The 24,134-nt window shown below is 38.6% G+C and overlaps 2 protein-coding genes across 2 annotated transcripts; one reads left to right on the forward strand and one right to left on the reverse strand.

The window, feature by feature from the left end:
* Positions 1 to 1,512: 1,512 nt before the first annotated feature.
* Positions 1,513 to 14,871, reverse strand: ube2s (ubiquitin-conjugating enzyme E2S). The gene is made up of 4 exons (XM_017470713.3): positions 14,327 to 14,871; positions 7,454 to 7,601; positions 7,152 to 7,342; positions 1,513 to 3,495 (listed from the first exon to the last, which is right to left on the reverse strand). Exons 1-4 carry the CDS (start codon positions 14,327 to 14,329, stop codon positions 3,151 to 3,153), a joined length of 687 nt encoding a protein of 228 aa, XP_017326202.1. The 5' UTR covers positions 14,330 to 14,871; the 3' UTR covers positions 1,513 to 3,150.
* A 2,020-nt stretch (positions 14,872 to 16,891) lies between these two features.
* josd2 (Josephin domain containing 2) lies at positions 16,892 to 23,875 on the forward strand. Its single transcript, XM_017470724.3, has 5 exons — positions 16,892 to 17,070; positions 17,376 to 17,526; positions 20,752 to 20,877; positions 21,016 to 21,210; positions 23,134 to 23,875. Exons 2-5 carry the CDS (start codon positions 17,405 to 17,407, stop codon positions 23,243 to 23,245), a joined length of 555 nt encoding a protein of 184 aa, XP_017326213.1. The 5' UTR covers positions 16,892 to 17,070; positions 17,376 to 17,404; the 3' UTR covers positions 23,246 to 23,875.
* The last annotated feature ends 259 nt before the right edge of the window (positions 23,876 to 24,134 follow it).

Genomic DNA, 24,134 nt, shown 5'->3' on the forward strand with positions numbered 1-24,134 from the left:
GTCATGGCATTTGACAAACAGGAGCCTCGTTGCTCTTGACTCGACTGATCATTGTTTTTACATCTGTGCTGAAATAATTTCACTGAGTGTTGCTCTGTTGGCAAAATTTTAAAAATTTTAAAGCATTAAATCATTACAAATTTGTCTACCACCATCTGTACAGTTTAAGTGAGCTTGCAGATAATTTGACAGCTGGTATTAAGACCTTTTACTAACTTAATCACTGTGAGAGGAAAGCGGACTGAACTAGCAATTAAAACACGTTTGGGCAGACGTACTGCGTTTCACAGCCATGTTTGTTAAACTGGCTTCTCATCTACTTAACATGAAAAGCCAGAAAGTTAATCAAAACATTTCTACACAGATTTCATGAAATAAAGCCTATCAATTTTTCTTAAAGTTTCTTACAGAGTATATAATAGACATTCTTGAAGCTTTTTACCAGAATTCAAGCACAGTGATATCCAAGAAGTTATTCCAGGTACTCACACCAATTGCACATTGTGTTCTAGATGTAATAATGCCAATATTAAAGGCTACATGATTTATATCCCTCCTTGCCGACATCCAACATTTGCATGCGATTTATTTCAAATCACATGCTAAGTATTATAGATTGCCGGAAATTTGGAGAGGAACCTCAAATTACTACACAGATACGAAGTCACTGCAATATACAGCCAAAGGTTTGTGAACACCTGACCATTCCACACGTGTGTGGTTCGTCCCCAAATTGTTGGCAACACACAATTGTATGCTGGAGCTTTACACTTCCCCTTCACTGGAACTAAGAGGTGCAAACCTGTTCCAGCATGATAGCACCCCTGTGCAAGTGAGGTCCATGAAGACATGGTTTGCCCAGGACGGATTGGAAGAACTCGAGTGTCCTGCAGAGCCCTGACCTCAACTGCACTGAACACCTTTGGGATGAACTGGAACACTGACTGCACCCCAGGCCTAATCATCTGACATCACTGCCTGACCTCACTAATGCACTTGCAGCTGAATTGACAAAACACCACAGCCTCTCTCCAAAATCTAGTAGAAAGTCTTCCCAGAAGATAGGAGGTTATTACAAAAGCAAAGCAGGAACTAAACCTGGAATGGGATATACATAACCTTTGGTCATGTAGTGTACTTACCAAGCACTCACACCCAAAACTCCTCCATGAACATTAAATAAACATGTTCCTGCTGCTTCACTAGATCAAATGATTATACACTTTGTTCAGTAATAAATTTTTTCTTACTTAGTTTATTATTAGACTTTGATTATGTAGACCATCCACCATACAAGCCCCTTCAAATGAATTGCTACTAAGCAATAACATTAGAATGAGCGCATCTATATAAAGCCTATCATTCAATTTACACCTGGGACTTTTGTAAGAGCTGTGCTGTTATACAAAACTAAAACACTTTCAGATTAAAAAATAAAAATAACAGTAGTTGGTATAATGATTTTTTAAAAATGAGGAAAATAAGACAGAATATAGTGTCCAACACAACTCATATGTAACAGAAGATAGTTTATTTTTAATTTAAATAACTTAAATGGACACAACTGCCCCAAAGCCCACAAAGAACCTCACAAAATGGTAAAAGTTTACCCGTATGCATGGTCTTAACAGAGCCCAGAGCCATTAAAAGAGAGCTTCCTTAGGAACTGTAGGCCCTCCCCGTGTTGACAAAACAGACATTGTTGGACGTGCACCGAATGTAAATGCACCAATACAAGAGTGACAAAGATGAGACATTCCCTCGCTAAGAGCAACACAGCTGGAATTCAGCTCTAATTTATGTTTAAGGGGCATTACAATTAGAACATTTTAAAAACAAGTCACATTATTGGATTAAAAATAAAAAGTGTACAATGATTGTGGAACAGCACAAATGCTTCTTAAATCGAAAAGGGACCGTCTCATTCTAGATATAAAAAAATAATTTGTAAGACTTTGATCTGCCCTTTCTGCTTTATGGACATGATCTCCGACAAAAGCCAGAAGCAAAAACTAATCAATACATACATGGTTTAAACTGGAAAATGTGAAGAACAGACAACATAAATGCACAAAAACATGGAAAAAAAAAAAACACCCAAAAAAAAAAAAAAAAAAAAAAAAAAAAAAAAAGAGACATCAGAACATTTTAAAGTTATATTCAGACCACATTTTAACCCATTCTATGCTTTCCCTTCTTACTCTATTAAAACACTACACAGCTGTAGAATATTGTGAAGGGATGAAGCTGCACTTTGTCTACTTTCTGTAATAAATATTACTGATTAGATTCTTCTGGAACGGCATTTAACAATGGAGTCACCCATAAATCGCTCAACTTAAACAGCCAAATCTATTAAAAATCACTCAACTGTTGGACAGGCAGACATACTATCCAAGTGAAGCAGGATGGAACTCATTACATCCCTTCATAAACCACCAGCTTACTCACCCTCCAAGTGTGTCTATAAAACACCTGGAGATTTCATTCATTTCTTGTTCTTGTGTTTAATTAAAATCCATAGTGCATGTCGGGATGTTTAGCCTGCTGTTGTGTGCTACAGAAACCTAAACAATGAGCCCCGGTAATACAGTTTCCACTTAACCAAAAGCAATCAGTGAAATCAGGAATTTTGTTCCCTCAACATTCTTGCGCATGACCAACAGGCACTGGTTGTCTAGGAACTCAAATATTGGTGAAATAAAAACGGTTGGTTGATATCCAGAAGACTTGGTGCTTTTATTTTTAAAGCGGTGGTGCTGCTTTCATATAGAATAGCCTTACTATCTTGACAGGTGTTTAACTGCCACAGTGAGATATTATCTCTAACCCTCTTTAAAGGGTGCCAAGGGGAAAAATACTGATAAAGTTACTCATGAGATTTTCAGGGGACATAAATACATGCTTGATTGAAAACTTTTCCTGTTCCATGTGTGATCTACATTGTCATCATGAAAGTCGGAAACCTGAGAGCAGAGTTTGAATGGAACAAACTGATGAGAGGAATTCATGTTGAATGCTAATCACAAAACCAATCAAAAGGAGAGGTTCTTTTCTAGAACAGAAATCATAAAAAGGAGGAAAAACATGGTCTCAATTCAATATTTATATTGGCAAAAAAAAAAAAAATAAACAAAGGATTATTCACTATTATAGTCGCCTCAAAGCTCGTTTTTTGTCAGTTTTCTTTTTAGCAACTCCAGTATTATTGCTACTACTTGTGCCACTGGCACTGCTACTATTTGTGCCATTGGCTGTAGCAACTGTATTTGCAACACCAGCTGTAATTGCACGTTTGCTTGGATCTCCTGCATGTTTCTTGGGCTGTGGTCCATCACCAGGCTCTGGAGCTCCTGAGCTTCCTCCCATAGCGTGGATCTCGGTCAGTAGATGGGCACGTGAGGCGTATTCTGCATAGTCCTCCAACAGTAACCTTCCTGCTTCTTCATTCAGAGCCGACTCTGGATTTGGATGGATCAATAAGCATTTAATGGTCTGAGGAAGAGAAAAGAGAGAGAGAGAGAGAGAGAATGAAGCTCCAAAATTTGATGCAGCTTCCCAAGCCACGGTTCATTTTCAGGCATTTTGCTCAGCGTCACCTGAGAATCGTAAGCCGTAGGGTGCAAAACAATGAAAACTTTTGGAAACGGACTGAAAATGTGGCAGACATTAACAGAGGTGAGCCATGTGGTTGAGCAAATAACTAGCAAAACGCACTAATGGTCTCCAAATTCCATCTTCAAATGAAAAAACAAAACATGTTGGTACAAATGGGTTTCAACAGACAAAAAGGAATGTGAATCTTTTGGAATTTCATGGTTTTCTGAATAAATTTGTCATAAAATGTGATCTGATCATCTAAGTCAAGGGTATTGACAAATATAATGTGTCTAAATTAATCACACAAAAAATTCTGATCCCTCATGTCTTTATTGAGAACAACAAAAAAAAACCTGATAGTGCTTGTGGAAAAGTATGTGAACCCTTGAGTTAATGACCTCAAAAAAGCTAATTGGAGTCTTGTTAAGAAAATGAGCTTGGAGGTGTGGACTACAGCTACTTTAACTGATAAAAACCCCTCAAACTTTTGGAGTTTGCTCTGCGCAAGAAGCACACGCTTATGTGAGCCATGCCTCGCCAAAAAGAGCTTTCAGAGGATCTATGATCAAGAATTGTTGATTTACATAAAGCTGGCAAGGGTTACAAAGTGACCAAGACGTGGGCGCCCAGTCAAAATGACACCAGGAGCACAACAGAGACTCATCAATGAGAAAGAAACAACCCTGAATGATAGCCGAAGATTTGAAGGCATCATTGGAACTGGCTAACATCTCTGTTCATGAGTGTACAATACGTAAAACATTGAACAAGCAGGGTATCTACAGCAGGACACCATGAAGGAAGCCACTGCTTACTAAAAAGAACATTGCTGCATGCCTGAAGTTTGCAAAAGAGCACATTGACACTCCACAGCGGCATTGGCAAAATGTTTTGTGGACGGATGAAACTAAGATTGAACTATTTGGAAAAACCACACAGCACTACATCTGGCATAGAAAGGGCATGGCATATCATCATGAAAACATCATCCCAACCGTAAAGTATCGTGGAGGAAACATCATGATTTGGGCCTGCTTTGCTGCATCAGGGCCTGGCCAGCTTGCAATCATTAAGGGGAAGATGAATTCCCAAGTATATCAGACAATTCTTCAGGATGATGTGAGAATGTCTGTACGTCAGCTGAAACTGTGTAGAAGTTGGGTGATGCAACAGGACAACGACCCAAAACACCGGAGCAAGTCCACAACAGAATGGCTTCAGAAAAACAAAATCGGCCTTTTGGAGTGGCCAAGTCAGAGCCCAGACCTCAACCCAGTAGAGATGCTATGGAATGACTTGAAGAGAGCCATACACGAGACGTCCAAAGAATATGACAGAGCTAAAGCAGTTCTGCCAGGAATAATGGGATAAAATTCCTCATGAATGATGTGCAGGTCTGATCCACAGCTACAGGAAGCGCCTAGTTGAGGTTATTGCTGGCAACAGGGGGGAGTCAACCAGTTATTAATTCTAAGGGTTCGCTTACTTTTTCCACTGCCATATTGAATGTTTAATGAGTGTGTTCAATAAAGACATGAGGGATCAGAATTTTTTTTGTGTTATTATTTTAGACACATTATATTGGTGAATACCCTTGACTTGGATGAAGATCAGATCACATTTTATGACAAATTTATTCAGAAAACCATGAAATTCCAAAAGGTTCACATACTTTTTCTTGCCACTGTAAGTGATGCGAATGTACAATGTGATGACGTTCTTGAATCGAAACAATAGATCCCTATGGAGCTACTCACACCGAGTGCAATCAATCTCAGCACGACAAAGCGAGATCCAAGCCCCCCCATGAGTGTTTAGAATTCCGTGCAAAATCAAGCATTTTTGGCCGCAACCATCACAAAAAAACTTAACCAAATACTGTATGAACTGTATAACCTTCAGTGTTCCATAATGAAATCAATTGGACACAAGAGACTGGATCATCCATTACCAGTCCTGCCTTTTAACACATGATGGTTAGTGCTAAAAGAAAACTATACTGGACCAATGTAGTGAAGAAAACATCACCTTTTCAGTACATCATCCTTTCATATAAGGCATTAATATCCATCTCAAACAAACAAAGTTAGTGGGTCACCGGTTAATCTGGCAAAAACAGACCCAGACTTGGACACAGGTCATGTTGGACAAATAAAGACCAGGGGTCTCATTTATCAGCCGTGCATACGCATAGTTTTATGTGTAAACCATGTGTACACACGTTGAACTGAATGGGATTTATCAAGTTGTATTTATGCGCTAGGTCGCGAGCATTTTTGCACACACTCCTGACCGGAGTGCAGGAACCCCTAGTGGTAGAAAAGTGTAAACACCAGTAAAATGGTTATGAGAAGCTTGCACACCATATTAACATGATTGAGGGAGCAATTATGGATTTCGGTGCTCACAAGATGCAGACAGATGACATGGATATAAAGCACAATCGTATAAAAAAGGCACATCTAAAGATCGACTGGGATTATGCCTTGTTTGACGATTTGGCTCATGCAGCTTCAAGAAGGGAGGAATGTGTTTTTAGGGAGCACTGGAAAATCTATGCTGAGTGATGAGTGGCTCATCAGTCCATTTTGTTTGCCCAGGACAATTTTAGTTGATCTCTATTCCAGGGTTTTCAGCTAAGGGCACATTTCAAAGAGAAATTGTAGACTGCACTGGCAACCAACTGACGTGAATAATGACATGTCTTACCTTCATTCATATCACTCATACCACCATTCATTACATTTCCAAAACCAGCAGCAGAAAAGACAGCAAAAATGTACACATAGACTCAAAATCTTTTCAAAGCAGTATTTATTTATTAGACAAACTACTCAAAGTGCTAAATAAACAGTACTACATGCACCAATATCATTTAACTTTATCGTCTGTGAAATTCATCATCTTAGACCTTTTGGTATGTTCCGTGATGTCTGTAACAAGCAGCACTGCAAACAGACTACTGTGCTTTTTAAAGGGACATCGTTCACCATATATGGCGATTTGAGGGCATTTGTTTATGCAAATGAGTACAGCCACACATCAATTTTGAATGTGTGGGATTTATCAATGGCCATTGCATACAGCTGTGCGTACACACGTGTGATAAATACCTGTTTTATTGTGTGTATGGGAGGCTCTTATGCACAAATTTAGAACTTGTTCTATGCACGCGTTGATAAAGGAGACCCCTGGTTTTCATATTAAGCAAACAGAATTGTTGGGAATAATCCATGCCTAGAGTGGAGCTGGATGATGCCCTTTCAATAATACAAGTGTGGTAAACTATTAAATTCTTGAAATATAACTTTCAATTCACTACTGTGTACAAGGATCGTCATTTTTAAAAACATTATGTTCCACGCTAGCTGTAGCTACCCGCCTTCAGCTTAAGATCAATGCTGACAGTGTGCGAGATATTTTTATCTTTATAGTTATGCAGAGAACTGGGGAGAACCGATGACAGAATTATCCACACCAACCCTCATTTACAGTCTTATAACATCGATTAAGAATGCTATAACAAAACGACGGTGATCTGTACAACTTACCAGTAATACATGCCTGAGGCCGAGCTCTGCCTTCCAGTCTCTCTTCAGTACGTTGACACAGATCTCACCCTTGTGTCCGACATTTGGATGAAAAATCTTGGTCAGGAAATAGCCCCGGGGTGGTACAGCAGGAAAATCCTTCCCCAAGACCAAGCGCATTCTGAACACTCCTCCTGCATATGGGGTCCCTTCTGTTCAAGGCAAACACAAAATGCACAAATGCTAAACCTCTTCTATATTCACACCATGTGCATGTATTTATATTTCGCAAAGCACATCACGACAAGATATTTAATTGCTACCTGGCCCCTCTATGGCAGTGTGAAGTTCTGTGATATCTTCCTCACTGGGGTAAATTTTGATTCCCTCTGGTGGGTCTGCTGCCAGTGCAGACACTTCCTTATACACCAGTCTCAAAACTTGGGGAGGCAAGTTCTCCACATTCGAGTTCTGTACACAAAAACAGACACACAATAAAATGGAAGGTTTGCTTGGGGGGGAAACTTGATCAAGTACAGCATATTAAAGTCACTCTCAGACATTACCAGACAGCAAACTGGTAATCAAAAAAATTGCACAAATGCTAGAATTCTGCTGAATAATTAGAAATTTTATTACAAAATATTTTCCTTCAAAAATTCAGCTGGCAAAACAAATAAACAAAAAAAACCCCACACACATCTGATAATTTTCTGAAGAACAGAGGTATCTAAATCAAACTCAGACATTTCAGACACTTCGCTCCCACTTTAAGAGGAGATTATTGGGAATTCTTTTACTCTGTAGCCCCAAAAACAGCCACGTCCTGTGCTGTAGCATGAAGAGAAATCTCACCACTGGTCTTCAAACAAAGTCATATTTATGATAGTTAAGAGAGAGAGAGAGAGAGAGAGAGAGAGAGAGAGAGAGAGAGAGAGAGAGATGATGGAGGGTATTGTGATATGAAAATTGCTTCCAGGTGCAGTGATGGACACACAAATGAGAGCAAGGAAATTTACAGAAGGTTGTGTTAACTATAGTTTCATGCCCAAGACCATTTTAGCACGGTGATATCTGGAGGGGGGGGGGGTTTGGTAAGAGGTTGATCATTAGCTGCGTTTAGATGGACAATAATAATCCACTCTTAATCCGATTAAGACCATACTCTAATTAAGAAACTACCATGTAAACAGCCATTTTTACTTACCTTAATCTAATTAAGGTCATAATCGAAGTAAGCAATAATCTAATTAAGACAGGTGGAGTACTTCTGTTTTAGTCGCATTATGGACATGTAGTAGTGACATGTAAACACCTTAATCACATTATGAACGTCGTGTGGGAGTTTTCACCGCATTTTGTGACGGGACACAATCTCACACGGCAGATTTATGTTTTACGGCGAACAAGAGAGTTTGGCTGTGTCCCAAATCGCATACTTTCCTACTACAGGCCTGTAGTGGGGAAAAATACATGTATCTCGGCTACTATATAGACGGTAACTACGTGATTTGGGACACACCCACCGCTTCAAGCAGTTGTCTATTAGCAGGTATAGCATGACAAATAATAAACTGCACTTAAAGCGTTCGTAAAAAAATTAAATAAAAACACCCAAAACTGTATACAGTACCGTAACGAAGACGAACTGTATGTTGATACGTGAAATTCTGGAGGGACGTCGGACGGCGTGGTGACGTAATGACGCGGGCTGTTAACCTAATTATGTTCTAAAACATGTAAAACGGGAACATGACAGGAGTATTCTAAAAGCGACTCATGTAAACACCTTAATCACATTATTACCTTACTCAGATTAAGGTCAATAATTAGATTACTGCTGTCCATGTAAACATAGTCACTTTTATCTCCACCTGCATCTGCATAGTGTATACATGCAAAGTTATGCAATGTCATCCAAAATGGTATGGCATTAAAATAGGTCACAAGTTAATCTCTAGTTTGTTAAGATCCAGAAAGAAATGTTAAGATTAAATCTGTTACAGGTTAATCTTACTCACCATATACACTCACCATCCACTTTATTAGGAACACCTGCAAATTCATTCAGTTATCTAAAAACAGCCAATCACATGGAAGCAACACAATGCAAAAATCATGCAGATACAGGTCAAGAGCTATAGGTAATGTTCATATCAAACATCAAAATGAAGAAAAAGTGTGATCCTTGTGACTTTGATTGTGGCATAGTTGTCAGTATCAGATTTCAGTAACTGCTGATCTCCTGGGATTTTCACAAACAGTCAGAGAATGGTGCTTAAAAAAAAAAAGCCTTACTGATGCCTTAGTGAGGTCAGCGGAAAATATCCAGATTGGTTTGCGCTGCCTGGAAGGATACAGTAACTCAATCACTCTTTACAACCGTGGTGAGCAGAAAAGCATCTCAGCATGCACAAAACATTGAACCTAGCTGGAGGTGGATGGGTTACAACAGCAGAAGACCACATCAGGTTTCACTCCTGTCAGCCAAGAAAAGGAATCCGAGGATACCATGGGCTCAGACTCACTCAAACTGGACAGTTGAAAATTTAAAAACAAAACAAACAAACAAAAAAAAACCCACACACCACCTGGTCTTTTTCCAGTTTGTGCCCACGGTAGCCCCAGATTCTTGTTTTTGGCAGCCACCATGGTTGTAAAGAGTGATTATTTGAGTTACTATATCCTTCCTGTCAGCTCAGACCAGTCTAGTCATTCTCCTCCGATCTCTCTCATCGACAAGATGTTTCAGTCTACAGACCCTCTGCACACAGGATGTTTTTGTATCACTCTGTGTAAACTCTAGAGACTGTTGTGGGTGAAAATCCCAGGAGATCAGCAGTTTCTGAAATACTCAATCCAACCTACCAACAATCATGCCACAGTTAAAGTCACAGAGATCACAATTCTTTTTTTTTTTCCATTCTGATGTTTGATGTGAACATTGACTGAAGTTCTTGACCTGTATTATCTACATTATTTATTTATTTACTTTTGCATTGCACTGCTGTGACAATATTTGCTGATTAGATCATTGTATGAATGTGCAGCTGTTCCTAATAAAGTGGACGGTGAGCGTATGCTTGCTTGGTGTAAACAAAATGGATCAAATTATGTAACTATCTTGTGCACGTTGATGGATTGAACCTATACACTATATGGTGATATATACATATCACCCCATGTGTGTTTTTCCCCCAAATCTGTTGCCACAAAGTTGGAAGCACATAATTGTATCGAATGTCTTTTTTTATTCTGTAGATTTACAGCTTCCCTTCACTGGAATGAAGAGGTCCAAACATGTCCCAGCATGACAATGCCCCTATGCACAAAGTGAGGTTCAGGAATACTAAAGCACAGACACATCACATAATGGCCTTGTTTGAGCTCTCACAATTCTGATCAGCTAGACAAGAGCAAGTATTGTACCATTGAGCTATACTTGAATTGTTTTGGATATGGTATATTTAAGCTACCACTGGCAAATGCTTATTCAACGACAAATCTTTAACACAAATTGCATTGTAATTGCAGGCATTTTAAACAATTTAGTATTAGATTAAGAGGGCCACAGATTAGGGTTTAAATTCTTAGACTAGCAGTTCTTTTATACACGTTGATGCTTATTACGGAAAATTCATAATATCTTAATTGGCACAGACCAATTTTGGTTTGCCTTGTAAGCCAAGTGCAAAAAAACAGTGCGTGTGTCAGACACATCACAGCGCCCCACCATGGATTATTTTCCTAGAACAGAATGCCTCAGCTTGTTGTGTATCGTACATAATGCAGGCAGAAATGCCTTGAATATTCAGAAAACATGCCCAGAACTGGTGTATGTAATTATTGCAAAAATGAATAATTCACAGTAAACACATCTAACCATACGTTGCTTGTCATAATCTGAAGGATGCTTTGTTGCCCCGTCCAGACAAACATGGGAACATTCTTCGACATACTGAATATTGAACTGTAAAATACATATACATATGAAGGTGCATAATACATATAGTAATATTGATGCATAATTTTGCTCTCATTTATCAGAAGACATCAGAGGACAGGTTTGTCTGTCAGTGGATGCTACACATGTCCCTTTGATTGCATGCCTTCTGTGAATATGCTGCATGGATGATGTAATAGTTTCTCTTACAGTGTGAATATGTCTGCATTGTCATGAGGACCATCATGCAAGTAAGAATTTCAATAAAGCGCTCTTCAATGTCTCAGAAACAGTTTCTAGAATTATCTTTTGCAAGAGTGAAAATGTGTGCATGCCATTTAGCATTTAAGTGACATTACTGGGTTTAGCCAACATGGACACCTATACAATACAAATCAGTTGTATTATTTGAGCAATTTAACAACAATACAGTGGTTTGGTGAGAACAAAAAGTGATCCACAGAGACTTTCCTCTGCAGCCCACTTGTTGCCAACTTGAAGAATTTGTTGCTAGGTTTGGGACTTCAGACCTCTTTCAAAAAAAACCCAAAAACAACAACAGAGCCTGGCGACAAATAAAGTGCCTTTTTCAGCAGTATTAGTATCTGTCCTGTACTCGGTGCAGATCACATCACAGCTGTTGGTTAAACGAGTTGAGAGCACAGGATTGGTCGACTCATCTCCGGTGTTTAAAGCCTAACCGAGCTGCACTTCTACAAGCCTATTGCTGCATGTGAGGTGAAGTTGCAACTTGTAATTCGTTGCCTACAACCGGCAAAACCCACCGAAAACACCTGTTCAACCTCAATTTCAACTCAATGTCAACTTGGAGAAGTCCAGTTACTTCTCTGTTTACGGAGTGATGTCAAAGTAGTGGCTTTTGAACAGTTAATGTACAGACACATTACTTGGTTAAAATCTATAAACACCGACCATACTACTCACTGACTACGTTTACATGGACAGAAGTAATCTAATTATTGACAATAATGAATAATAAGACAATACTGTGATTAAGGTGTTTACATGAGTTGCTTTTAGAATGTTCCTTTCATGTACCCGTTTTACATTATAGAACATAGATCGATTAACGGCACACGTCATTACGTCCCCACACCACGCCGTCCGACATTCCCTCCAGGATTTCATGTATCGACATACAGTTCGTCTTCGTTATGGTACCGTGCACAGTTTTGGGTGTTTAATTTTTTATTTTACAAAAGCTTCAAGTGCAGTAGTTAGTTTGTCTGCACGTGGGAGATTTACTCATTATGTTACTTCTGTTCGAAAAAGACGCTTCGGAGAGTAAATACTAAAATTGTGTCCCAAATGGTGTACTATACACTTACACTATGCACTATGTACTCTACCGTCTAATGTATGAATTTTAGAAATGTAATATCATCTCAAATGGAACAATAGCTGTTTATACTAACCGGAATTATAAGCCGCTTCATAGACAGTGGTGCATGACTTCATGCGACACTGTTAGCCAGAATACAGAGTTACCAACAATAACTTTCTTCAGTTTACTGTTTATGTCAGCGTTACCATTTACACCCAATATGACCTCAGTCACCATCAGATGAAGGCGCAATCATGTGACTGAGATAGAAAGTGTGTGACCTCCAAGTCCTCTAAAACAGGAGAGCATTTTATATTAAACACAGTGGAGAAGATCAAACTTTATAAAGCGGAGTTTATGTAGCACGACAGTGATGCTGTCATAAATTGCTTAAAAAGCTTAGTTTCATTTAAGTTTATTGTCATTATATGCTATATCAGTGTAACATCTGTTGTTTGTTATAACGGAAGTGATGTATTAGTAACGAGGCTGTGTTTTGCTCCTCACGCGCGATGCAGATGCGCTGATACACAGTGTGAACGCAAGTAAGACCTGCAAATGTCTAATTAAAACACCATGATCAAAAGTAAACAGAAGTAAAATAATATTTCTAAAGACAGCGAGTAACAGAAACCACAAGGTTCAGTGAAAGTGAGATTTTATTATTAATTTAAGACTGTAGTTTAATTCAGTGCTTCTTGTGCATCCATAAAAAATAATGCATATATACACTATTATATAATATAAACTATATATATTTATTTTATGGATGCACAAAAAGCACTGAATTAAACTACAATCCTAAATGAATAATATATATTCAGGTGTGTATTGGGTTCTTTTCAGTCTATATAATTGGACAAACAGTCATGTAACATTTTAGTCTGAAATTTATATTTGTAACACTCAGTTTGTGGACTGTATTTTAAATAAGCAAAAAAAAAAAAAAAAAAGGTACCGAAAGTTTGCCCCCATCCGATACATCGGGGGGAAAATAATCGCCCAACCAATCGATTATGAAAATAATCATTAGTTGCAGCCCTACTTGACATGTTTGCAAATGTTCACAGTAATGCAATTAATATGCAAATCTTTCCGTGACGTCACTTGGCGACTTCTCCAGCATACATTAGCTACTTTCTCCCGAAAAGTGTTGGCAACACTGGATATCCTAACAGTAATTTTTCTTTTACATTCAATAGAGAAAATAAGCTAAGCACATAAAGTTTCATGTTGAGAAATTTTTTTGTATGTTTCCATTTTAAATAATAGTAGGAACAACAACAACTAATAATAATAATAATAATAAATAATAATAACAACAACAACAATAGTAGTAGCAGTAGTAATACTGGGCATTTTTTCCTGAGCAGAAAGAGGTAAAAATAAAAAACATTTTCAAGTAACCGACTATCCTGAATAATGAAGTTTATGAGTTAGCCTGCTGTTAGCTTGCTACAGTCTGACTGAGCATCTGTGTCCACTGCTGCAACCAAACTGTTCCCTGGGATCTGAATTCACACAGCTAACAGACTAGTGTAGCAGACTCACTGCTGAGCAATTAGTCATAAATTTAAGTAAATAAAATATTACGTTTGGATGTAGCTTCGTACGTATCCCGAGTTAAATCAGCTCGCGTATTTGCTGTGAGATATATATATATATATATATATATATATATATATATATATATATATATATATATATATATATATATATATACACACACACACACACACACACACACATATGGACGTCGTTAACACTCAACTAGCTAAAGCTAAGGGAAAAAAAAGTTAGCTACTGCTAGCTGGCCGGGCCACCTGGGTAGTATGGAATGTAGCTGGCACAAAAAGACAGGAGTAAATAATGTATTTGCACCAGTAGAAGTGATCAGGACATGCTTACCATCTCGATTGTAATTAAAACAGTGAAGCCGAATCCAGTCCAAACAGCAGCTTGTTCCGAGGCTCACCGGCCGGTGGGGGTTTGATGCTAACGTTAGCTAGCTGTATATTAAGTTACACTATAGCTAGTACCGCTCCAGGACAGTGACAGGGTCCAACATAACGTCAACTAATGACAACCCGTTAAATTAATGCACAAAAAGTCTAAATGTTTTTGTTTCGTTTTTTTTAAATTTATTTAAAAAACGCCAAACTCGATAAGAGTCTGCTCGGCTAGCAAAATTAGAAAAACTGCTAGCTAGATGGCTAACACTAACTTCACTATTGGTCTTGCTAGTTTCTCGACGCGAGAAGTTTATTAGCGAGCTCAACAATGTCGATTAAACAAGTTAAATATAAAATTCAAAACTGCGTCTCTTGAAATGGTAGCGTTGTTTTTAACAATTGGTGATATGCCTATGATATGCTAATATGCCTCAGTAGTTAGCAAGCTAGCGGTTTTTGACACAGGAACAAAAATACGAACACGTTAAAAAAAAAAAAAAAAAAAAGTAGGAGTTGGCCAATCACCGATTGATATAGTACTACATCTCCAGACACCTAAAAAAAGTCTAACCAATCATATCGTTTCCCTGTAGTTGCGTAACTGCTCTTGGTAACTTCGCAAAGCGGCTGAAGTGGAGAATGCGAAAAATGCTTTCATGTGATTGGTGCGTTTGAAAAACTCACACCCGCCCCAAATGCAGGCACTACCTACAGCATGCAAATTCATGACTGTGGACTAAAGATAATGGTCAAGTAAAGCACAAGTAAGCATCTACACCTAAAAGTCTGTTGAAATGGATTGCAATTTAACAATATAATCCTCTTAAACATTTAGCAGGTAAAAAAAGAGAAATCAATCAATTTCCAAAAATCAATAATTTTACTGTACTTTATAACCATAGTTAGAAAGTAAATAAGAAAGTTTAAGAATGTGCAGCACACATGGTGGCTTAGTGGTTAGCATGTTTGCCTCACACCTCCAGGGTAGGGGGTTTGATTCCTGCCACTGCACTGTATGTGTGGAGTTTGCATGTTCTCCCTGTGTTGTGGGGGACTTCCTCTGGGTACTCTGGTTTCTTCCCTCAGTCCAAAGACATGCATGGTAGGCTGATTAGCGTGTCCATAGTGTGTGTATGTGATTCTGACTTGTGATGGATGGGCACCCTGTAGGATAAGTGGTATAGAAGACGGATGGATGGAAGAATGTGCAGCATGACAGAACCTATAGAAAAAAATTAATCCTATTCAGACTGGATTCAATTTACATAGAGTTGTAGTGTAATCTCCTAATTTACAGGTGCTCCTATGTGATTTTATTTCCGTCCAGATCGGCCATGTCTGTGTTTTTCTCTGTCTGATAAAAATTCAGATTGAATTACCTACTTCAATTCAATTCAATTCAATTTTAACCTAAAACCTAAAAACTACTGTTTTCTTTTCTTTTTTCTTTTTTCCAAACTCAGCGGTTGTTTGATAATTTTAGTCCCATACACATGTCTGGCATTTTCTATGCAGATGTGACCATATATTATACACTTCCCGAATCTCAAAATGGAAATTGGTTGCTTTTTGATACTTTGTGATTATGAATAATATTTTCATATTGTTGCCTGAACCTTGGTTTGCCCCAAGCTGAAATACAAGCCAACATCTCTTCTCTGATCTAGTGCCTCAACATACGATTTTCATTTTTCTGAAATTATAGGATTTTCACAAATACCACATTTTTTTGTGTAAACGCTCCTATGAACAATTTACAAATAAATCTGTTCACATCCAGCTTGATTATTATCTGTCCGTTTTCCATACCGCTTTTCCTTCACTGGGAGCCTGAGAACTCAGGGCACAAGGCAGGGGACACCCTGGACCTATCGCAGGGCACCATCACACAAATGCACACTCTACGGACCATTTGGGAATGCCAATCAGCCTATGACGTATGCCTTTAGATTGGGGGAGGAAACCAGAGTACCCGGAGGAAACCCCTGAACTACAATGAGAACATGCAAACTCCACACACAGGGCAGAGGCAGGATTCGAACCCCCAACCTTGGAGGTGCAATTCAAATCGTGCTAACCACTAAACCACAGTGCCCCAACTTGATTATTTTTATTTATTTATTTTTTTGTTTATTATTACTGCAGCTAATTAACGCTATACCTAACCCTAATCTTAGGAAACGGTATGGCTCTAATAAAAGCTTCAGTTTTTGTTAAAAAGTAAAGCCAAATATCCCCACAAGGTCAAAACTGTCAGATATTCTTGTCCTTGTGTGGACGTTTGGTCCCCACCAATATATAAAAACATGTCCTCAAAACCACACATTTTTTATTGAGGGGTAAAATTAAATTAACAGCCTTTACTAAGTGATTACTGGTTCTTGTTTGACTTTAAATTGGTTGTTGGACCCAGGTCTTGTTGCATTAGCACGCTACTGTAGTAAACGGCGTGCTATTCGGCATGTGGCGGTCAACCCTCTAGGGGCGTTTCCACGGGTGTCGCCATCATCATTATCAACAACAACAACACTGCTACTTCCGGTGTTCGCTGAAGACACTACAGCATCTGAGCTACAGGGAAATAGTAGCGTTGTGCGTTTAGATAGACGTGTTCTTGTTTATCCTTGAGTTGTGTAAAAGAGTTTAAATCTGATTTATTGGCCGTTTGTGTTTATGCTTAGTTTACTTTAAAGCTTTACGGTAAGTAGATACGTTAGATAGTACTGCTAGATAGCTAGCAACCTAGCTAAAACGGTGTAGCAGTGTGTTTGTTTAAAGGAAGGATCACGAGATTTTTACATTATGTACGCGAAATTTTTGAAGTTCAGGTCATTTGTAAATTGTAGCTATATGTTTTGCTTGTATGAACCAATAAGGTATGGTGCAGGGATTAATCCGAGCCTGTCACATTTTCTCTCTCTCTCTCTCTCTCTGTCTCTCTCTCTGTGTGTGTGTGTGTGTGTGTGTGTGTGTGTGTGTGTGTGTCTGTCTGTCTGTCCGTCCAGCTGGATTTCAGCAGTGTGTATGTGAGAGTATGAGCGGGTTGGAGGTGTTTCATGAGAAGCAAAGGTTGGAGCTGTGTGCTATTCACGCCCTAAACAACGTGCTGCAGGAGAGAGTGTTCACCAAGGAGGCGGCCGACGACATCTGCAAGCGGTGAGAGCACATTTTCTTTCTTTCTTTCTTTCTTTCTTTCTTTCTTTCTTTCTTTCTTTCTAACCACAATCTTTTTCTCTTCGAGCATGGCACTAATGTAGCTGCCTGCTCATAGATTATGCAATGCTGAAGAAGCATATGTTGTTCGTTTTTGCCTCTTAAATGACACTGGGTGTGAAATATCGGTTTCACCATGCTATCAAGATATAAAATGGATCATTTAAAAACCATACCAACTGGTGGTGAAAATGTACAGGAAGTGTTTGGTCTTTATAGAAGTGTCTTTGCACATTCTCATATGTAACAAAGGGGGGGAGATAAACTCCTCTAATCGTTCTTCTTAGGAAGATGATAAAATCTCTTACACTGTCAGTATTTATCACATGTCGCTGTAAGGAACGGAAGCACACTGAGCCCAGTATATGTATACACTGTCAGCCATAACATTAAAATCTCAGACTGGTGATGTGAATAACATCAATTATCTCATTACAGTGGCACATGTTAAGGGGTGGGATACCGTATATTAGGCAGCAAGGGAACAGTCGGTTCTCAAAGTTGATTTCTTGGAAGCAGGAAAAATGGGAAAGTGTAAAGATCTGAGCGACTCTTACAAGGGCCAAATTGTGATGGCTAGATGACTGGGTCAGAGCATCAACAAAACAGCAGTTCTTGTGGGGTGTTTTGGGTATGCAATGGTTAGTACTGACCAAAAGTGATCCAAGGAAGGACAACCTGTGAACCGTGACAGGGTCATGGGCATGCAAGGCTCATTGATACATGTGGAGAGGGAAGACTAGTCCATCTGGTCCGATCTCACAGAAGAGCTACTGTAGCACAAATTGCTGCAGACCGCTCAGAGTGCGCATGCTGACCCCTGTCCACCACCCAATGGGCACGTGAGCATCAGAACTGGACCATGGGGCAATGGAAGAAGGTGGCCTGGTCTGATGAATCACGTTTTCTTTTACATCATGTGGACGGCTGGTTGCATGTGCGTCGCTTACCTGGGAAGAGATGGCACCAAGATGCACTACGGGAAGAAGGCAAGCTGTTGGAGGCAGTGTGATGTGCTGGGCAATGTTCTGCTAACTAAACATTGTTGCAGACCAAGTACACCCCTTCACGGCAACGGTATTCTCTAATGTATCATACTGTATTACATTGTGGTATGCTAGCTGCACGAGGGAAAACCACGAAGACTTGACTTGGGTAGTTAAATCAGCACAGCGCATCATAGACTCTGAGCTCCTGAACCTGGACACTGTATATGCTAGCCGACTACAAACAAAGGCCAGCAGCAGCATCCAAGACTCCATTCACCCAGGGCACAGAATGTTTGTCCTCTTACCATCTGGAAAGAGGTACAGGGCCATCAAGTCACACACAAACAGACTCGAGTGCAGTTTCTTTCCCAAAGCTGTAGCTGCCGTCACTACTGACACCAAGCTTACCCTTATCTGCTACATGCACCATAGTGCACTTTGTCACTTTATACAGTGTGCAATATATACATCTTAGAACACTTTTCAATAATCAAGGCATCACATTTATGTGCAATCTTGTATATATTCTACGATGTGCACTGTTTGTTTATTTATTCTTATTTCTTCTTTTTTTAACTACTTAATTTAAATTCCTTTCAGAGTTTTATGTTTAAATGCTCTTGTTGCTGTCTGAGAGTTGGCAAACTAAATTTCGTTGTATTGTATGAATTGACAATAAATTACCTTACCTTAATGGCAGTGGCCTCTTTCAGCAGGATAATGCACCCTGTCACACTGCAGAAATTGTTCAGGAATGGTTTTAGGAACATGACAAAGAGTTGAAGGAGTTGACTTGGCCTCCAGATTCCCCAGATCTCAATCTGATTGAGCATCTGTGTGATGTGCTGGACAAACAAGTCCGGTGTGCTGCAGCACACCTTCAAAGGTCTTGTGTAGTCCATGCCTGGACAGGTCAGAGGTGGTTTGTGGCACAAGGGGAGACCTACACAATATTAGGCAGGTGGTTTTAATATTATGACTGATTATTGTATATTTACCTTTTTTTCCCCCCTCACGTGGGGGAAGTCTTTTGTGTAATGAATACAAACTAGGCCTTTCCATATGACAAAGACCATGAGAAAACTGTTCATGTTTTCATGTACTATTGGTATTTGCATGAATTCCTGTCAGAATGGTAACAAAACTTTACATGGGTCAGTTTACTCATGTACTACACATTAAACATGTTGCTGTAGGTGGTAGTGTTTGCATATCAAAGGACTTTGCAAACACCAATATTGCAGTAACAATTTAAAGGCAGTAAGTACTGTGTGGAAGTAACTGTAACCATGCGAACAGTGGAACCAGTCCATCCAGGATTTCGCAATTTTGTGATCGCAGAAATAATTTTTTTTCAAAATTTCCGTAGATTTTCCACAGATTTAGACCAAGATGTATCATGTGACATCACAATCATTCGCATTCATGCGCATTCAATCAAAGCCCTCTTCGATTCACCTGCATTGAACTAAGTACATCTAAAATAAGTACATCAGAAATAAGTACATCTAAAAGTTCTTATTTACCAATGCACGTCACTGCGAAAGACAGTGCAAAACAGTTTCGTGCAGTTGCAATTTTGCCAATTCAAGTAGATTTTCTCAAAACAGCACAAAAATCTCCGCAAAGTATCGCACTTTATAAAAAATTTAAAAAAAAAAAAAAAAAAAAAAAACCGCAGCAAAACCAAGCATCTTTGGCCGCAACAATCACAATCAAACTGTGAAATCCTGTACAGACTGAGTGGACCTGCAACAAATTATTTTTGAAAAATAATCGAATAATTTGTATAATACAATTATAATCTAATATAATTGATCGTACAAAAGTAATCGAAGAAACTCAAAATTTGAAGATTAAAGCCTTCATGCAAATGTTTCCTACCATTACTCTGAAAATGTCAAAAATGAAACCGGCTATATTTTACTGGCCTTATTAAACAATACAATTTCTGTGCTGGTACATCACAGTCCTTTGCCTTGGATCGAAGAGTTGTCAATGAATTGTCATCATGGATGTTGTCAATTTGTCAGTCAATATTAATCGTTCCCCTAGTGTATAGTACAGGAACAGACTAACAGCCATTTATGTGGATATATGGAATGAAAGAATTGAATTATTATTATTATTATTATTATTATTATTATTATTATAATTTTTAAATGTGTCTTTCCAATAGCCTTGCCCCACAGTGTATGGTGAACCCACACCGCTCTGTGCTGGGTACGGGGAACTATGATGTGAACGTGATTATGGCGGCCCTCCAGAGTCGTGGATTGGCTGCAGTTTGGTGGGACAAACGTAGGTTAGTTTGTTCATCAATTACACAAAACAATAAACTTTTTTTGCACACACACATCCATTGCTCATCTTTTGTTTGTATTATAACTGTAAATATTGTCATGTTGTGACGTTACGCTGTGCATTTCTCCTCTTGTCTCAGGTCAGTGCAGAGTTTGTGTCTGGAGAAGGTGCAAGGTTTTATTTTGAATGTCCCGTCGCGAGTGTCGCTGGGAATTGTGTCTCTCCCACTGAGACGCAGGCACTGGCTAGCAGTGCGGCAGGTCAATGGGCAGTACTACAACCTGGACTCTAAGCTTAAAGGTCCCGTGTGGATTGGCGGAGAAACAGAACTCAGGTGAATTTTGAGCACCTAAAAACTAACTTGCATTAACATAAATGGTGAAACATAAAAATGCAGGACCTTTTAAAATATGCACCTGAGCTTACGAGGTAGTTTAACTACAACAATTTGCATTTTCCTAATTATTCCTTCTGGAGCCTGGAGCAACTGTGTGACTGGTATTGTCCAGAACAACACACGTTGCCTTTACAACCAAGCTTTTGTTCTAGCTGAATAACACCTGTTCTTTACATTTCGTTGCGGTATGATTGGCTCACACTCTACTGATGAGCCATCATTTAGACACAACCTCATTTGAAGTAGTCTAGAATTTGAAAATCCTACCAAGGAATATGTATTATTATTATGTCGAATATATATAATAGATATTAGTAAATGTGTAATGAATTAAGAAATTATTTTCTTTTACCAGAAAAATCAAGAGCCAATCTAACTGGAAAAGACAAAAATCTTTTTAGCACTCTAATTAAACCCCACACCATATATTTGTTTTACAGTTAATACTAGCATAGTCTGAGTCTTTTATCTGTAGACTGAACAGATTTAACCTCCTAAGTTTACTTGACTTTAATAAAGCATTCATTTAGAGCCCTTTGGGATCTTAGAGGGTTCCATAAATAATAAGTTCCACAAAGATTTAGGTTTCCGCATTTAATTGCTATTCTGTATACAGGTGCATTTTTTTTACAAAAAATTGAATATCCTGGAAAAGTTAATTGTTTTTCACGGAATTTAATTAAAAAAGTGGAGCTTTCATATATTATAGATTCATAAAGTGAAATACTTCAAGCCTTTTTATCTTTTTAATCTTTATGATTACGGTTTACAGCTCATGGAAAAATAAATCCAGTAACTCAAAATATTAGAATTTATAATACAGAAATGTCGACCTTCTGAAAAGTATGTTAATTTATGCACTCGATACTTGGTCGGGGCTTTAATCCTTTTGCACGAATTACTGCATCATTGCGGCGTGGCATGGATGCAATCAGCCTGTGGCACTGCTGAGGTGTTATGGAAGCCCAGGTTGCTTTGATAGCGGCCTTCAGCTTGTCTGTATTGTTGGGTCTGGTGTCTCTCATAGATTCTCTATGGGGTTCAGGTCAGGCGAGTTGGCTTTCACATCAAGCACAGTAATACCATGGTCAGCAAACCAGTTACTAGCAGTTTTGGCACTGTGGGCAGGTGCCAAGTCCTGCTGGAAAGGAAATCAGAATCTCCATAAAGCATGTCAGAATGACTAAAATCTCCTGGTAGTCGCTGCATTGACTCTCAACTTGAGAAAACGCAGTGGACCAACACCAGCAGATGACATGAAACCCCAAATCATCACTGACTGTAGAAACTTCACACTGGACTTCAAACAACTTAAATTCTGTGCCTCTCCACTCTTCTCCAGACTCTGGGACCTTGATTTCCAAATGAAATGCAAAATTTACTTTCATCTTCCCCATGATTGTGGTTGTGTACTGAACCAAACTGAGAGATTAAAGGCTCAGGAAACATTTGCAGATGTTTTGAGTTAATTAGCTGAGCTCTTCTCAGGTCAACATTTCTGTATTATAAATTCTTTATTCTAATATTTTAAGATACTGGATTTTTGATTTCCATGAGCTGGAAGCCATAATCATCAAATTAAAACAAAAAAAGGCTTGAAATATTTCTCTTTATGTGTAATGAATCTAGAAAATATGAAAGTTCCTTTGAATTAAATTCTGGAAAAAAAAACAACTTTTTCCACAATATTACTTTTTTTTTTTTTTAGATGCACCTGTAATTGTGTACAGTCTATGGCAGTAATGGTGATATAAACTGTAACAAAAATGCAAGAAATGAAAACACACTCTGCTCAGGGTCACGATCCATCTGTCAGCTTGTATTATTTACCCACAAATGTCTTTCTGTCCATGTCTCCAGGCCATTTCTCAGTGAGCAGTTGTCTCAGGATGTTGCCGAGATGCTTCTTGTAGTCCAAAGAGAAGTGGAGGAGGATGGATCATGGCTTATTTCGGATGGCTGTGAGAACTGAAATCTCAGGACAGGAAGTTCACTCAGACTGTTCATGCACAATACAAAATGTTTTTGTAATATAGGACAGTCCTTTGCAGAGCAACACTACCAAAGAGGAAGGGAGCACTCCCACGTACGCTCACACGTACACACAGAGAAGCCTAATTTAATGGTTAACGTAAGGGACATTTCTGCCGTAAAGGATGTTTTTAAAAACAAAGTATTCAGGCAGGATACTGTACGCTGTATGTGGCACAGACTGCTACAGCTACATCACATGCCTCTCTTCTTTCTCCTCCTTTTTTCTTTTCTCTCAGGATAAGTGCTTAAGTTTTAAAAATAACATTTGAGCAGTCTTATTTGTTCTGCATCTATGCACTGCACTGCTGAGGTTGATGAAGGTGTGTATCTAACTATGCACAGAAATGCTAAACACAGTCTTTGTAAGTATAATTAAAGTTACAAATCATTTCTGTTCATCCAGCTCTGCCTATTTTTGGGAACTTTTTCTCCTGACTCTTCTTTTTATTTGCTTATGGATCTTTTCTCAGTTTGTTCACATCTCAGAGGATACAAGTGGAATGAAATATTCACTAATAAAGTGACTGTTATTTTAAAAAAAATAAAGTGCTGTTTCCTCAGTCTGTGATTGCTGTAGTCTGCACAGTGCTTGCATTAGTGGCATGATATGTATGACCAGTCCAGTCAATTAGTAATTAAACATTAAATGAATTTTTGTTGTCTTTACTATAGAATTGAAAACTTTCAGGTGAAAGTTGTCAATTGATCTGCAAATATATATACAGTGGGTGGAAACAAGTATTGGACACGTCAACATTTTTTTCAGTGAATATATTTCCAATGAGGTTATTCACATGAAATTTTCACCAGACATCAGTATTAACTCA

This window comes from Ictalurus punctatus, chromosome 1, assembly GCF_001660625.3.
Source record: "Ictalurus punctatus breed USDA103 chromosome 1, Coco_2.0, whole genome shotgun sequence".
Classification (NCBI taxonomy): Eukaryota; Metazoa; Chordata; class Actinopteri; order Siluriformes; family Ictaluridae; genus Ictalurus; species Ictalurus punctatus.